This window comes from Diadema antillarum, unplaced genomic scaffold (assembly GCF_040938485.1).
Source record: "Diadema antillarum isolate AM-2024a unplaced genomic scaffold, OU_Dant_1.0 seq00000226_RagTag, whole genome shotgun sequence".
Lineage (NCBI taxonomy): Eukaryota > Metazoa > Echinodermata > Echinoidea > Diadematoida > Diadematidae > Diadema > Diadema antillarum.
In genome coordinates, this window is record NW_027271278.1 from 230,754 (window position 1) to 249,006 (window position 18,253).

General features: G+C 37.5%; 1 protein-coding gene across 3 annotated transcripts in view; it reads left to right on the plus strand.

Annotated features, from left to right (window-relative positions):
* The first annotated feature begins 537 nt into the window (after window positions 1-537).
* The window catches only part of LOC139729224 (sorting nexin-24-like), a 55,756-nt gene continuing 38,040 nt past the window's right edge, over window positions 538-18,253 (plus strand). Inside the window, exons 1-5 of one of the 3 annotated variants that reach the window (XM_071640155.1) lie at window positions 538-650; window positions 3,532-3,615; window positions 4,311-4,415; window positions 10,423-10,502; window positions 13,263-13,295. In XM_071640155.1, the coding sequence (XP_071496256.1) occupies window positions 588-650; window positions 3,532-3,615; window positions 4,311-4,415; window positions 10,423-10,502; window positions 13,263-13,295 (365 nt within the window). In that variant the 5' untranslated portion in view covers window positions 538-587. The remainder of the gene's footprint in view (window positions 651-3,531; window positions 3,616-4,310; window positions 4,416-10,422; window positions 10,503-13,262; window positions 13,296-18,253) is intronic. The other 2 variants (XM_071640156.1, XM_071640157.1) reach the window with 2 other exon arrangements.

Sequence of the window (18,253 nt, forward strand, 5' to 3'; positions counted from 1 at the left end):
TCATAATATTTCAAATACAATACAATATAATACATATCAAGAAAACAGGTGTCTAAACAGACACCATTTTTTCTGGAACACTTGCAACTTATGATTATTTCTTGCAATGAATTTCTCTTTATCATAATATTCCCTTATACTATATTTACATAAATCAAAACGAGGTATTATTTTTCTTATTTTACAAATATAAATTTCATATCTCACAAGCATAGTAATACAGTTCAATGCCGAATTGTTGATACCCCCAAAACCAAATGATTTATTTTCCGTCGTAAATGTTATTTTTAACCTTGTGGTAACATTAATGCATTCTCTTACTTCAACCCACAATCTATCAACATATTGACACTCACTCAAAAAATGTATTAAAGTCTCAACATACACTCTATTACACATTACAACATGAACATTCTTTTCTTTTTTCTCTCTCTCTCTTGCTTGCAAAGAGCAACTTTTGCAACACACCGCGTTCCATAATGAAATCTCTTTGCAGTTACCGCTTTGCTTCCGATCAGTACCAGACTACAGTACCATCACAGTTTACAGTGCAGTGAAACGACGGAATCGACCACAAGTACACAATCATGATCCATGTGTCAATTCCAACATTCAGACAAATTATCAGTGATGACGAGAGGCCATATACGGTAATCTGACACTGAGTGATCATATTTTGTCATGATTTAAGAGTTGGATGGTTCTTGAAGCCTTGTTCGCTCAATGAAGTTCCTGTGATGTGACGTAGTCCCAAAGGTTGCAATCGTTGTTTGTTTTGATGCAGACAACCAATACCAGCTAGCTAACTACAGTTACTGTAAATAGCTGTATAAACAGCGTCTGGTTGGGCTACCAGCTAGTTTGCAGGTGATGGGGGGGGGGGGGGGGGGTTAAAAAAGAAAAAAAAAATGTTATGTGTCGTCCCAACATTAAACTAGATAGAACATTCTAGTTAGGCCTAAGTACAGAAAATAAGTAAAATGGCTAAATCGTGATATCGGTCCCCTCCGGCTCTTGTTCTGCGTGTGTGTGTGCGTCTTTACTATGTGCAAAGTCTATTCCGTGGAGGTCGGTTGACAGCAGTCACTGGCTATGACGAAATGAATGGCGGCCGGCGGTGAATGGATGGAGTGGGGACCTATTTCACGATAATGCCAGTAGAATTCTACTTAAGACATCTACGAGTTCTACTAGCAGATAGGTGTATATGTGTAGATATTTGCATTTTCGGCTTCGTCAAATGAATGGGGTTTGAACATCGACTAGATAATATTGTCTTCTTCCAAGGCCCTGTTTGTCAGCCATGGGCAGGCATCAAATCTAACGTTATTTGTAATATCACGCAGCAAGTAATCGATTGACCCAGAAACATACAATTGTACCTAAACCCATTCCTCCCGCAATTATCAGAGAGCCTTTAAATGCCCCCAAACAAGATTCTTTCTGCCAGTCAACAGACAACGGACAGGTTGGTAGTCCACCTGTGCAAACGCAGTCAAGCGGTACATGTATCTCCTTTACACGGTCAACTACATGTGCCATCGAACAATGGACATATCGATCGGTTGCGAGGTATGAATAGACCGTGCGCTGATGGGTTCACAGACTTTTTTGTTTTACACAAAACGAACCACCTGAATGGGGTCAGTGAACACAGAAATCTACTGAGCTCAGCCTTGATCGCTGTTTACATGTATATGTTCATATATGGGTTTTATAACAAAACAAGCACAAACTAAATTTGAAAAATGGTAAATAAAACTGTGCTATATGCCGTTTTCCTACCGAAAGAGAACAATTTATGCTGATAGAATCAATTCTTGTCTTTTTATCAAAGCCACTTATCTAGGCAGTTTTTTACACAAATAAGCATAAATTTAGGCCAAGAATGCAGGTACTGGGTACTCTATTCTTTGTCTTGGGAACCTGCTATACCAGGTCCTCGTAAGGAGTGGGTTAAATGGGCAGGCCATTCATACATGTATCAGCCAGGCAAAAAGATTGATCATGTCCCCACATTGTAACTTGACTGAAATTCTTCAAGTGAACCCACTGTTTGACTCCTAGTTTATGCCCTACCCATAAGATTTCTCGTGGTTTGAAATGATGTTGATTCAGAATTTTGAAATCGCCAGTGTAACTGCATACATTAGTAATCTGTAATGCTATGAAAGCTTCAAATTGCAAGTCATGAGCTACATGTATTTGTGTACTCCTCATGCAATGTACTTGTGTGAATGCTGTACGTACAGAACTAAGTCCTCAGATGTTTGTTCTCAGATTTTGTGTACAGTTTTGTAATATGTTACAGATATTGAAGTGAAATCCTTTTCGATACATTTGTATACAGTAGGTCTATGAAACCATTAAATGACATTTGGATGCAAATTATTTGTAAGCATTTGGGTATGATTTTTTGATAAAGCAGATTCTCTAGCTGTATGAGATATGGTCACTTAAAAAGGTTATTACTGATCATAATATACCATCCACTCTACATGTATGCTAAAATGGTATACTGTCTTGTGCATACCATGTGATATAAAATTCAGGGAAATACATGTAAGTACTGTCAAAGACTTTTAACCAAAAGTTGTGCCCGAATGCCTGCTCAAGTAGCAACTAAAAAAAAATAAAAAAATAGACAACTGTGTTATCAGAGCAAAAACTTCAAACATAAAATGTATGGCTCCATGAGTGGCACAAGTGATGATGTTCTAGGAAACTTTACTCAAAACAACAAAAGTTTGAGTGAATGATATTGATGAAATGAGAGCAACATTTGCTGAAAATTTGAATGGTATCTGACAAGTACTGAGAAAGTCATAATTTGGATATCAGTCTTTTGACAAGACTTTCCTAAGATGGGAACCATACAAAATCATTGTAGTCAAATGTTAGTAATGTCACTTCCAAAATAAAGTATTTCTTGATTTAAACTGAATGAAAGTAAAATGTACATTGTATATCATGTGTATCTTACAATCCTTAATATTAAAAAAAAAAAAAATAAAATCAACTCTGCATGATTACTACCTAAAATGGTATTCAAAACACTTGCTCTCATATTAAAAGGGTCTGCAAAGAAAGAATATGTGATTTGGAGAAAGAGGATAAGGTATTAACCTACAATTTGTACTGATTGCTGGACAATATGAAAATCGATATGAAATGGGATCTCATATTATGATCGTATCAGTTCAACACAAATTTTATCAAACAGTTTTGTAAGTTGATTATTGCATTAATGTTGATATTGGATGATGTAAGCTTGGGACATGGTTCTAAAATCTGTCTTCATTTTGATGTGTAGCAAGAAACTCATGATTGATTTTAATAGCTGCCACAAGATATAAAAAAAGTAGCAACAAAATCTCCCAATTGAATGTCATCTTTGAATCATATAGGAAATTAATTGTGCATGCCTTTCCATGAATAACCAGTGGTTGAGGAAATTCTTGAGTAGAACGTTCAAACACTGTGATTTCGCTGCCCCTTTTTTGTTGCCCCATATCTGTCATTTGTTGCTAGGTCTACCAGATTAATGTCAAGGTAGCTGGTCGAACACATTCTGTGGAAAAGAGGTACAGTGAGTTCCATGCCCTTCACAAACAGGTGAGTATGGATGATGATATGGGATACATAATAATATATGAGTATGTAGCACCTTAATCACCCCGGACTTTGACACATAAGTGATGATTAGGGTATTACAACATATGAATCAATTATTAGTCAACATGCATTTTCATTGCATAGTCCCTCTAAAAGCATTATTTACCATTCGCAGATCAAACAGAAACCAAGCTTTAGTACTTCAAAATAGATCCAAAATGTGAGTTAGGGATAGAAACAACCAATGTAAAAATGTTAATCAATATAATCAACGAATATTAAGTTGAATATGCAAAATGTGACAATAATTCCAATAAATTTGTGAAACCATATATGCAGTTGTGGTTTATTGAGAAAATTGATATCTCCATATATTTTAGGCTTTATTGCCAAATTATATTGCAGGATGTTTTGTGATACAACTGACCTACACACATGCATCAAATATGATATCTCAAACATTTTTTAAATAGCTGTTCCCAGGGGTAAACAGGATCTTTAAGAATCAGTTAGTGTATAGTTGGTATGAAAGTATCTCCTAGCCTTTTATCCCTGTATAATGATCAACAAAATCTAATGTGAGAGCCCCCCCCCCCCTTTACTATATACAATAATATGGGTCAGGAACTTTGCTAATGATGCAGAATCTAATTTTACTCCTCATTTAACAATAAGATGGCATTCTTTCCACGTAGGTAAAAAAGAAATTTGAAACGCCCGACTTCCCGCCCAAGAAGGTTCGTCAACTGAATGCCAGGGGAATTGAGCAGAGGAGGAGTGCATTAGAGGCATATATCCAGGTAAGTGTAAAAAGAGTCTCACTTTTATCTCATTTTAAGCTGTAGTAGCAGAAGGGTATTATTGCTCTGAAAAAAGGGGAGGGGTACCTATGGATTGGGATCAATGAGGAAGTGATTAACAAATTCATGGTAAGTTAATTCTCAGGTGGATGAAGCCGTGCGTTGAATGAGTGAAGTGATTCAACGTAGTTAATCCTACAGTGTAGTTTGATTATAGTTCACATAATCTGAATTATGTGTACATGGCAAGTCTACAATGAGTAAATTTTGGAACAAGATACAATTATACACTCTCTGTAAAAGTTGAATCAGTCAAGTGAAGAGACTTGAGTACAAAAGGAAAGGAATGTAACACATGCATGTACAGGCCATAAGGTGGAGTTCAGTGAATGAATACAATAGAGAACTTGTGTGACAGTAGGACATTTAAAAAAAAAGTCTGCTAGGTCACACAGTGATCTTTCATGGGATGAATTGCCTCTTGAATAGAGAGTATTGTAAATCAGGCTGACTGTAGTAGCAAAACGAACAACCCTGTTTGAAATGTATCCTTACAATGCTTTGAACAACTATTATGGGCATAGATACAATAATGTGAGTTGTGCAATTCATAACACCATTTTGAGGTTAGATGGAAAAGCTCATTTTCACATACTGTGTTGTTCCATATAGCTTTCTATAACAATCTAAGCAGACTTTTTATCCTCATATTTTGTGGAGAATGTGTCCCAATATCTCCAGGAACAGACAGCACAATATTTTAGTCTTATGTACATGCTTGTATGAAATCAAAGTTGCATGTCGTAATATTTTGTGGTAGATTTCTATCCAGGATTAAACAAATACAGGCTAATAAGCCAGTTCGTAGTTCTACTTTGCATATGAGCAGAAAAAGGTCATTTTTACCAAGACGCATGATGGTTTTTGAATTAACGGAGAGTAGCATCTGTCATATGATTATTTATGCAATCCTTATAAAGGATACTTGCCTGTACATCCACCTGACAGCAAACCTGGTATTTGGTAATACAAATAAACATATGTTTTAATGCATTCAATACAAAACAAAGAAATGGATGCTTCAGTTGTCACTGATGACAAGTTTTATGAAACGGGCCCCTGGTCTCACTATGCAAGATCATATTTTGTTATGCCTCCGCCACGAAGTGGTGCCGGAGGCATTATGTTTTCGGTTGTCCGTTCTTCCGTCTGTCCTTCAGTCCGTCCGTAATGAATATTGTGGACAGCGTAACTAAAAAACATTTTGAGGTATCCTAATGGAACTTGGCATGTATGTGTATTAGGGGTTGAAGTTGTGCCTATCAACTTTTGGCTGCACATGCTTGAGGTCAAAGGTCAAAAGGTCAAGGTCAAATCCTCAAAATTTCACTGTTTCCCCATATCTATGCAATGCCTGAAGATATTTTCTTGAAACATAATGTATACATGTATTACCCAATTAAGATTCTCTTGTAAAAGTTTTGGGTCATGAGGTCAAAGGTCAAAAGGTCAAGTAAAAGTGTTAAAATTTCACTTTTTTCTCCATATCTTGGAAATGGTTCAAGGTACATGTATCTTCATGGAACATAGTATAAATGCATGTACTGACTGACAGTGATTATCTAGGGAATTTTGGGCTCATGGGGTCAAAGGTCAGGGGTCAAAGGTCAAGGGTAACGCTCAAAATTTTACTATTTCCGTCATACAATGTATTTATGCAATGCCTACAGGATTATTTTTTTTCAACTTGGTGTATGCATACGGTATAACCCAATAGAGATTCTCTGGGAAGTTTTTTTTTTTTTTTCCCTAAAAAGGTCAAAGATCAAAAGGTCAAAGATCAAGTGAAAGTGCTGAACTTTACTTCTTTCTCGGAAGTGGCTCAAGTTATCTTGATACTTAGTACGTAGTTTAATATGCGTGTTCTGCCTGACAAACATTCTGATCTTATGAATTTTAGAGTCAAAGGTCAAGGGTCAAAGGCCAGATGTAAATGGTGACAATTTACTATTCAATGCAGACATTGCACTTTTTCTCAACGTGCACATGAGCTAAGTACGAACTGGCTTATTAAAACAATGACATGCACAATATGTTATCTGTTAGTCCAAAGATACATTGTAGGAACAGAGATGGGATTTTGTTTGTTTGTTTTTTTTTTGTTACCAAAAATAGTCTTCCATTGTAAACTATTTATGAGATATAAAGTGGCATTACCATCTAATCATGCAATGTGTTATGTTGATTAGCAGGTGCCCAGAATGTATTGTTTATCTTAGCAAGTATGTGCTTGTAAATAAGTGTACTTTATCCAAACCGAATGAAAGAATTAGTAGAATTGTAAATAAACACTTGAAAAAAGACAGAAGAATAGAATGAATAAAAAACGAGCAAACAATGTTGTATGTGGAGTTGGAGCAACAGATTTCCTTCACATTTTTTTTTTTCATCAAGACTTAAAACAACCCAACAAACTCAATGTTTGATGCATGTGAGGTAAGCTGTAGACAAGTAGCTGTGATATCCACAACATTGATAATCAAAGATTACCATCAATACAGAAATGCAAAATATTTCTAAGTAAAATTGTGCACATTGTAAGATTTCTTCTTGTAAGGTATAAATGCATACATGTATCATATACATATCAATAAAAAATGAACAAATATTCGAGCTTCTGTTTTCCAATGGAAAATACTGTACGAATACCATTGTTAATGTGTGTGTTGTCTGATTTTGTTCTTTTTTCTTAATTGAGAGAAAAGCATGTTCACATACACATTACTTAATTGGTATCACCTGCCAAGGACTTCGTTTTTGCTACAGTTGCCTTTTACACAGAAAATGATAGCAAGACATGTCCCATTTAAAACTGTTTTAAGATACAAAAAGTGATTTTCTGACATTCAGTATGCTATGTACTAAAAGTGTACTTTGCTTCTTAAAGAAAGTTTGCTGAACATTGTGAACTTGAGTTTTGTACCTTTCATCACACTAGGCCTGTCTTCATCAGACTGAAGTTTCAAAATAACGCACGAGTTTGCAGGTAGGAAAGTAGCCCGATGCCAAAATAACATGCTATTTGATCAGGAAAATTTCCTCAAAAATCTTGGTCTAGTTTGTGAAATAGTGCGCTAAATTCATGAATTAGTGCACTATTTGGATTGTGTCTACATCAGCCCCAAATTCTCTCGATCCCGTGTTTCTGAACCAACCGCGTTCGAGCCCACACAGCTCGGGTGCTGCTGTCTGACTGCACAGAACTCTCTGTGGAGTTCTGTGGCTGAGCAAGCAAGCGGAGTAATGTTGCAAAGTATGCATGTGTCAACTTCAGATTAATTTCCCAAATGGACCACCCGGTTTCAAGCTGGTGAAGAAGCACATTTATGATATAATGCTATGAAAATATAGCTAAGGAAAATATCTTGCAAGTTTGAACTTCAATCTGATGTAGACACGCCTACTGAATCTTAAGCTGTTGAATGAAACACTTTCAGAGCACTCTTTAAATTCTTATTTATTTATTTATTTTTTTTTTATTTACTCATTCATTCATTCATTCACTCATCCATTTATTTGGTCATAACAGATCATATTTTCACTATTTTATTTCATTTCATATTCATTTTCAAATGTCACCATCTTTTGTAAGTTTGCTCTACTGGCTATCAGGCATATACAGTTGAACCTCTCTTATCCGGCCTCCCTATATCCGGATCTCTCTATTATACGGACGCAATCTCGCCGTGATTTTTTATTTTATAATTACGGGAGGAAAGGGGGATTCCCAACTCCTTGAGAACTCCTACATGAACACACATGAATTACATATTACTTCCAACATGATCAACATACATTACATCAAATTTCCTTCCAAATTGCTTACCTTCAGATATTTTAACATCCCCAAACATCCCCAAATGTAACAATGAAAAGGTTGCAGTATACACATTACTATATGTGGTACTACAATGGGCTACATCAGTACATGTGTATGTATATGTACATGTATAAAGCATTGAGTCTCCCGTATCCGGCCAAATCCCTTATACGGATGAGCTCTGGTCCCGACTTGTCCGGATACGAGAGGTTCAACTGTAGATGATGATTGAGAAAAAAATCTTGCGTCTCTTTTTTTTTCATCTTTTGATGATGAATTACGTCTCTGAAATGTCTCAAATGAATCATGGTAATCAACTTGGACTGGCCCTTATTATATGTATGTGTGAGTTCATTTATTGTATAATGATTTCTAAGCTGTCGGGTGTGTGATATTTTGACTATAGATTCTGCAACATTACCAAAGAAATCTAAAGATACAGTATAAATGAAAAAAGTGGGAAGCGGGGGGGGGGGGGGAATGGTGTCAGTTTTAATGTCGGAAAAAAAGTAACTCCCCATTTAATCTGTTGTGACACTGCACAGATATTAAAAGTCTGATGGAGCAGGGGGAGGGGCAGTATTTTTTTGTGTGCAGGGTAGTTGCAATAGCTCATTCATTACCAAAGGTAACTGCATTGTATGTGATGAAATTGGTATTTTAAAAAGGGTGATCTCTAGAGGGTTAAAATGAAAGTTCAACGAGACCTTGTGCCGAGTTATTTCCCACTCATCTTCATTTGACAGCGAGTTCTGGAGACGGAAACTCTCCTCTGTCAATGCTGACGTTTCTGCAGAATTCTCAGAAGAGGTTCATCATGGTCGTGGAGCAAACCATGCTTCAAAATTGTGAAATGCCCCGATGTGGCTTATTGGAAGAAAAATCAGTGTTCATGCTCTTAGCTTGGCTCCTAGTAATGCCCTTTGAAGAGCCATGGAGGGAAATCATTTGGCTGTAAATCTGAACACACACTAACAATCCCCTCTTATTGCCAAAACCACATCCTTTCTTCATCACAGAATAGGTGAATGCTTGCACACATATTCTCTTTTTGTTCTTATTGTAACTTATTTCAGTGCATGGCATACTCTGTCTTTGTCATGTCATGTATGCCCAAATTTGTTTGATGTTTGCTTGAGGCTGTAAAAGCCTATACACATAGAAGTAAAACATGATTTGTTTTCAGCTTCTGTAGTTTCCATATTTTCCAGGACTTCCAAGAGTACACTCATACAGGTGTGAAAGTGACAACTCACAAAGATATTGCTAAGTAACAGAAATACAATGTTTAAAGGGACATTCCAGACGATTTTCAAAATTTCACCTCATGTAGTACATAAATCAACAACTCCATGTATTGATTTGTTGAATTTATTGTGGTTCTTGATCAGAGAAACAATGCTTTGAAAAACCTTAACCAAATTACACTGAACTTGGATGATGACATAGGAGGTTCACATATTTCAGAAATGCAGTGCAATTCCATTACAATGCTACTTGCTTGCGAGTTCACCTGTCTATAATCTATGCATGCCTTCTTCTTTTGTTCTGCTTCTTTGAGCCCCAACTCATGCATTCTTATGGTGACTCTGCCATGTCATCATCCTTGTTCATTGCAATTTGTTCTAAATTTTAAAAATATTCTTATTCTTAATTCCAGTGATCCTAAATTCTGAAACTCTGTCCTCAGTATAACTAATTTACAGTTGTTCAAATGCAAAAATCTAAAAATCATGCGGAGGTCTCCTTTAACATCTCTGAAGAGGGATTTTGCCAGGTAATTAATCCTGAGAAGAGATTATTCCTTATAACTGTTTTTGTGGTTCTCATTTGCAAATTCAAGCAACTTGTGAAAGTGTGCTAAAAGTCAAGATTCCTGAAATGTATGGCCTATGCAACATTATGTGTATTGCAAAGGGACTGAATCAAGGGGAAAAAGAGCGAAATAAAGGTTCAGACAAGCAGGACACATAATTTCAGGCATGGTACATCCTGGTCACCCGGCCTGGTTGGATAGAGGGCAATTTTCAGACAGCGCTGTGTACGTGCTTATATTGTTTACAGTGCATGAAATGGAGGTTCAGACAGACTAGATGATGTGTGATTTCCCACCCAACCCCATTACAGGGAGTGCTGGAGAAGGAAGCCATCCCCAAATCACTGCTGACATTTCTACGAGTGAAGAACTTCAAGACAGTCAGCTACGAGTGAGTTCCTGAAAGAAAAAGAAAAAACAAACTGATGGTGCTCCTCTCTGCTTTTCTCTGCCACTCTCCCCTTCCCTCCTCCCTCTTTAATGACTCTGTGTCCCTCACTCCCTCTCCCTCTCCCTTCCTTGCTCCCCCCTATTCATTCTATGATATCTCTCTCTCTCTTGCTCATATATCTCTCACCTCTCCTCTCTTTATACCTGCCTGATTCTATCCTCACCTGTCTCATCTGGCCACTATCCTTGTCTCAATCCTGCGTGGGATCACTCCATGATTATGTTTGACTTCAGAAGAAGTCATGCACTGAACATATTATGTCTAACATTTCATGAATCTTGTTGCCTATCTGTTCCTTACATTCTGTGTTTCTTTCCTTCTTCTGTCACTCCAGTATTTTACTTTCCATCTTTGTTTTGGTCACCATCATCCTTTTGCACCTTTTTCTTGTTCATCTTCAATCCTAAACTGGTATCCTTCATTACTTTCTCTTCATTTCTGTATTTCATTTTCTCTCTCTCTCATGTCAATTTTTTCCCCCTATTGTAGTATATAATTGTACTGTTTGTTTCTTGCCCTCTATATGTTAGACCATTTTTTCTCTCTCTGTCCTTTTTCCTTTCTTTCATTAGCCACAATTTTCTTCTCACAAATTTTGCAAATCAGTTCTATACCTCATTCTTACACATGGCTATGTTTTCCTCTTTTTTTCACTCTTCTGATGACAATGTGTATGTGAGCTGAATCTCTTTTCTTTGTCTCCTTCAAGTTAATCTCTCTATTTTCCCCTGGTAATTTGTCATTCTTGTTGTTGTTAGGTTTTCTTAAAGGATGTGAATAAGATATGATGCAATGACTGCGAAGAGTCCTATCAGTATAAATGTGATTTCGAGGTTATACTGATTCTTGTTGTAAGTGAAGATGAAAAGTGAACAAATGCCTCGTTCAAAGAGTGACATTTTAGGATGGTCTTACATGTGTGATGAATGCATGTTTTCAAGTTTCATAGTTTCTATAGAGGCATTTACATATCCCACCAATCAGATAGCAAACTTATAGAAGCAGGTGAACAGTTTTCAACACAACACCCCCCCCCCCCCCCCCTCAAACGAAAAAGGGGGGGGGGATACCTGTATTGGTTGTACCAAATGTGGAGTTGGATGCAATTTGCACCATCTCATGCATCAAAAATATCTTTTGGATGTGATTTTAAAAAGTGTGTAGTTGAATTTCATTCAGCATGGACTGCTCTTTGCATGGACACGCATTTCACCGATAGAAAGAGACATTGCAAGCACATATTTGCACTACTTGTCAACTTAATAGAGCATTGGCAGTTTGAGTAGCAACTATGCTTGAATTGATTATGACACATACCCTTCTGCAGAATTTTTTATTCCATGCATGTACATGATTTTTTTTTTTTTAAGTTTCTCCCAGGAAATTCATGGTAGCAGACATAATATGTGCATGGATGCAACTGTAATTGTTTGAAGCCTCAAACGAATGCATGCCAGACCACATCTTCATTCTAAATGTTCTTCGTCCAAAAGCTGGAGCTTTTTCATGTAGCGACTGTCATGTTGGCCTGTAGGTTACTGCAAGCCATTCTCCAATATCATTTCCACCACATGGCACGTACGATTTAATTCACCACTTTCGCTGAAAACCACTCACGCAAGTTACATGAGTGAGGAACAGTGTTGTAATTTCAGCATCGGAATTCTCTGTGAAGACTCGCTGCGCATGAATGCATAAATATGTATGAGGATTTTTCACTGAACGTTGTGGCATATCCATGTTAAAATTTGCAAGATGATATTCAGAGCCTGTTGCTCAGCAGAAGAAGTGGGAGAAGAAACGAATAAAGCCACATTCTGTGGCGGCTCGCCATGGGAGTACTTGATTTACAGTCGTTCTGTGGCAACTTGTAGAATATCGAATAAACTGGGGCTTCAATTTCAGCCACTCGGTGGGGGTGTAGCGACCACGGGTCGATGATCTTGTGCAGGCGGAGTTGCCACTCCGTGCCACTAGGGAAATTTGAAATTGCCTGCCTGCCAACTGGTCCCCAAACTAGTTTAAATTCCTTGTTCCATCTTTTGTCAGAGGTAACATGGTCAGCAGATGAAATGCCGATTTGATTTGATAGAGCCCCTGGGGTACTAATGAGTCTGAACTAGCAGTCGAGCAAGGAACTCCTACCAGGTCCATTACAGTTGTTCAATGCCAGCTGCAGAGGAACAAACTGTGAACAAAACAAAAAAGTTTGGAAATGAGAAGAAAGAGAAGAAGAAAGATAAAGGGACATATTTGAGGGGCAGAAGTAAATACACGTAGCTTGGGAGGTAGAAGAAGAACCTGTGATGGTTCCGCTTCATTCTATATACAATATCTCTTTGATGCGGGAGGTTGGCATTAAAAGTGATTGTTTAGAAATTCACCCAAAGGTCTGAAGTCACAAAAATTAAAATACCATCCCCCACCCTTACATTTCATTTTTCCAGTAACTTTTTCTCCATGGACAATGTATGAAGCATAGAATTGTATGCTGGATTTTTTCTGAGTGCTCATTTGTATAGATGAAACAACAGATAGAGGTTTCTTCAGATATCTTCCACAGGAGAATGTTCAGTCATTTTTTTTTTAACCCTTGAATTGTCTTCCTGTAAAGAAATTATTAGAGAAATGCAGCAGGCGTACACAACACTGCTGTACATGTACTGTAGTGATTCTTCTGTATGCTTTTTCCTCGTACAGTTCGCTGGATGAGTTAGATAACGACACCCCGACGTGAGTGGAATCATTGAAAATTCTTGAATTGTCTTTTTGCTTTCAGAGTGTGTGAATAACCATCCTTCAACCATTTTGCTTCATCCCAACCAGTAATTTGCTAACATCAATTAAGAAACAGAAGGATTCTGCTTGTGTGTACAAACAAACAAACAAACAAAGCAAGATAAAGTCTCCTGCAGTCATGATAAATCCTCATAACTGCAAGGCATCAGAGGCAGACGCAACAAGTATGAAATTATTCCAAACAAATCAAGCAAAAGATCCTAAAAGGAAGCATTTCATATCTTTTTTAATCATTCCATGCAACATTTATCAGTTCACATGTGTACATACTGTAAAACTAGACATTTTTTTTTTGTGCATTTTAATTTTGTGAGCATTTTGATTTTGTGAATTTCACAAAATCAGAATGCACACAAAAGTTCTAGTCTACACTCTGTGAATTGAATGCCAGTGGCAATTTGCAAAAGTTTCATGCTATAAAAGGCTTTTGACTCTAATTTGCAAAAATTTCATGCCCAAATATTTCTGGTTTTACAGTAACATATACAAAAATTCTGCAGGTTTTTTGTGAGGATAAAGGTAAAGGACAGTAAACTGAAAGAAGAAAAATAATGTTTATCCAATATTTTCTAGTCTTTTTTTTTTGTGGTCATTATCAAACAGTTAAAAAAAAAAAGACGTAGCACCTTTTGCAATGTTACTGAATATCAAATATTGCTTTATAAAATCATGATAATGATTAGAAAGGCATGTAGAAGACAATTCTTTGGCATGTGTACTGGTGGGTAGAAGAATCCATGTAGAGCAATGGTGCTAATCTCTTTTCAAAACCCTTCAATCTCCTAGAAAAGTTAATAATAACTTACAGACTCTAGTCAGCAGTGGAAGAGCTTTGGCCACATTTTGAATCCTGTAGTCAGCTTGGAATGACTTTAATAGAAAGAAATGAGAACATGCTTTTGAATTTTCAATTTCCTTTGGAGCTTTTAGCACTTTGCTATCGTCCCAAGCAAAGAAAATAATGGAAAATGTCTTCTGTTCTGAGGTTGTGGCCATGAAACCAATTTTGTGTGCCATGTGCAAGCTGACGTGATGGATCATTTTGATTTAGTATGAGTCAATACCTACAGTGTATTTGAGGTCACTTTTATCTATACACATGATGCTTTGCGAATGAGGGTTGAGACAGGCTTCTTGTTGCTAAGATACCACTTGGTGCTGTTTATTTCCTTCTGGTTCTTAACAACAATGGCATTCTCATTTCACGAGTTCTTGCTTCATTCTTTTCTCAATTAATCCAATGTCTTTATTGAGTGACAGTATTAGAAAATACCATGCAATTGTCCTTTGTATCATTAAAAGCAAAGGGGTAGCACCTTTTCCATGGATTTACAGTAGCGATTCAGAGATATTGAGGTCATTCAGTGTTGAAAGTTCATTAGAAAAATGTCTGGCACTTTGGACTTGATATGGAAAAATGCACTGACAGAACCCCACAGTACTCTTTTCTTTTTTTTTTTGCATATTGAAAGGAAAAAGATGATAATTTTTATTGTTGTATTCATGATAGCCCCCTTTCACCATTTTTAGCAAAGTCAATCTTTGCTGATAGGAGAATTCTGGTAAAAAAATGATTAAGAAAAGCTACAGTGGACACTGAACTGTAATCACAGATTGGATCACATTGAACAACTTTTTATTAGAATGTACTTGACAAATTTTGGATGCATGCATACATGCCATTCTAAACCATGCATTAAATACCATACATTTGTTATTGCATTTGCATTTTACACATTATATCACAACATTTAGTCACACAAAAGACACTAGAAACCTAATAATCTGCAGTGCTTTATATCTATAGTAGGCAAACTAATATTTTGAATAATCCATGCTCATTCTCAATGGACTACACTCTTCAGTCATTTCTGCACACGATCGACCATTTTGATGTGCCTCACATAATGTCACAGGCGTAACTTCTGCAAACTAACTAGCTTTGCTGTGTGCTTTCTCGCCATTTCATCATGATAATAACTCGGTAATGCATCGGTACATCTGTGGTGATTGACCGCCACCTAAGTGTATTTGTCAAACGAGTCGCCGCGGGCCGTAATATGTTGTACTGTCAGCCCCTACATCTGAACTGATGATATAATTTCCTGATTGGCCTGACATAGTTACGAATGCAACGTAAAGATGAAACACCAGTAAGAAGTTTAATGCCTCGGCCCAGAAGGCTGCTGGAGGCATCATGTTCTTGGGTTGTCTGTCCGTCTATCTGTCTGTCCTCTTCTATCTCATTATGGCAATTTAAGGAAAGCCCTAAAGTGGATTTTCTTGATACATTGCTGAGGTTCAGGCGTTGATTTGGTAGCAAGGATGGAAGAAAAACATACAACAACTGTATGGATAAATGATGTGAAATGCTAAGGTCAAAGGTCATTGTACATCCATCCGCCAAGTCACTTTCCAGCACTGAATTCTGTGTAGAATGTCTGATGGTAATATAATGCACAAATTGTAGTTAAAAAGGATAGAAACATGTAAACAGGTATTCATTAGATACATTGTATGATAATAGGGGGAAGGGTTGAGGGTCAAACACTTGATGTCTTACAGTGTAGCTCAGAATGTCATACTCAAGCCGTCTTTAGCTAGGAATATCCATCATGAATATACATTGTAACTCAAGAAGATGGATAGGTATAGATTGCAGTGGAAATATTTCCTTGCAGAAATGGGAAGTCAAAGATCGCTCCTCTAGACCAAAGGTGAAGATTACCTATTGTTGAATGGAAAGTCCACGAAAGAAATGTGGAGGCGTCCTCGTTGACTATTACTTGCAGTGGTATTTTTGCTGTATGGGGACCCCCATACGGCGAGTTCGGATACAGTGATAATCCACTTTTCTTTTTATGAGGTAAATTGTTGGGCCTGAAAATCAACCGTTACTTGTTAACCTGTGGGAATTTGGAGTGTCTTGTTGTAAGATGAATTTCTGGCCAAAAAAAATAAAAAACATACAGAATTTGTGCAGATGTAACAAGGAAATTATTTGATCATGTTTATGTAGTGTGTACATTGTAGATCTGTTCAAAGTGTTCAGATACAACGTGGATCCAGATATGTACAGACAATAAACCAAACCTGACGACCTTGTTACAAAGGAATTCTCCTGTAGTCCTTTTTGTATCCTTTCAGCAGCAACAGAGAGATTTTTTTTCACTTTTATTCATTTACTAGTTATTGTTAAAGTTTAAGATTGTTCTCCTACCATTGTGTGAATATTTATCAATTACAAGCAGTAGTTTACAAATGAGTCATGGCTTTTGCAGCTAATTGTTTTAAATATTCACTCAAAACACAGTTATGTATACAAAGGTACAAATAATGTGTGGCTGTCTGCCAACTTTGTGGTTTCTGAACAATGAACAATTTTCCCTAGATTATTCAACTTGGTCAATGTATCTGGATGGGAAAGAAACTGTATGAATGAGAGGTACTGTAGCTCACTGAAACATTTCATCATCCCATCCCTTTCAGTCAAAAAGCTTCTTCTATATGACACCAGAGATTACACATTAAGGATGAGATGATCTTTCACTCGCATCAAATTTATATTCAAAAATATTTGTTGACTAGTACTTCTTAACCTTTGCAGATGAATGTTGATTTCCTTCTTTTGTAAAATCCCGGTCACACAGCGCTTTACAGCTTTATCACGGCCAAAACACATCAAAAAGTGGTCTCCTGTGAAGCAGACGATGTTGTTCGCGTTGATGTGGAGTTTAAGATGAGCTACGGTCAATTTATGGACGTGACAGGACGCGGGGGAAAATCTGAACGGCGTCGGACGTGGTAAAAAGTTTTGAACTGCTCAAAATTTTATTCCGCGGACAACCATGGGCGGCACACGTGGTAAGACGTGCAACACACGTGAAACACACGTGATAATCCGTGTTCCGGCAGTGATTAAAACTTGGGGAGATGCGGTAAAGACGCGAAAGGAGCGGTCTGCAACAGGCAGAGCACGGTCATCTGACATGTGTTACGCGTTGGTATCACGGGAAATAGCGTGTGTTTAGCGGCTTATCGCTGACAAATGGATTTTTCCGCATACACACACGTGGCTGGACATGGAGCCGTGCTTAGGCAGTGCTTCAGCAGTGGAACAGCCGCCAACAGCCATACCCATACAAAGCACGGCCAAACCAAAATTGACCAAAAAATTACCACTTACGACCATGTCCACCAGATTTTCATAACTTTTTGTACGGGATTTGGACGTGGAGTTCTGTGTGACTGGGGCTCTAGACTAGTATAAGATAAAAGAGTTACTCTAATGGGACATAAATTTTGTAATCATAGTCGAGCCGGTGAGATTTTTTTTTTTCAAACCCCAATTTTCTTTGAACACTTCATCAGCCTCACATTCTGTTTTTTGGTGGCATGGCAGCAGACCATGTACTGTTGGCTTACCACGTAATCAAACGTAATAGTCTATCCCCAGACCAATTCATTCATTAGATTTCGATTAGCTACATCTGTACACTTTCCTCAGGCCCAGAAACTGAGTTGGAACTCTGTGCATTGACCTAGCCATCACAGAATGTCATGGAAGTGAAAATGAGTATTTTCTCTGTTTCTTTGTGTTTGGTTATTGCTTTGTTTGCGTCCCTTGATATTGTGCTGCCCTGGTAGTCACTGTTACAATTGTCCTTATAATGCATATTAGCTTTGTGTGTGATGGCGGGGGTGGGGATACCAATGATCAGATTATCACTTATCTTGGAGCAGTTTAACCCATTGAGGACGGGCAGATTTTGCTACAACATGCATTTCCCATAGACACCTCCCCCAGTATACTGGGGACTTGTCATCAACGGGTTAATAGACATTCTCAGACTTGACAGAGAAATAAAAGGTGAGTTAGACGTTCCGAGGAA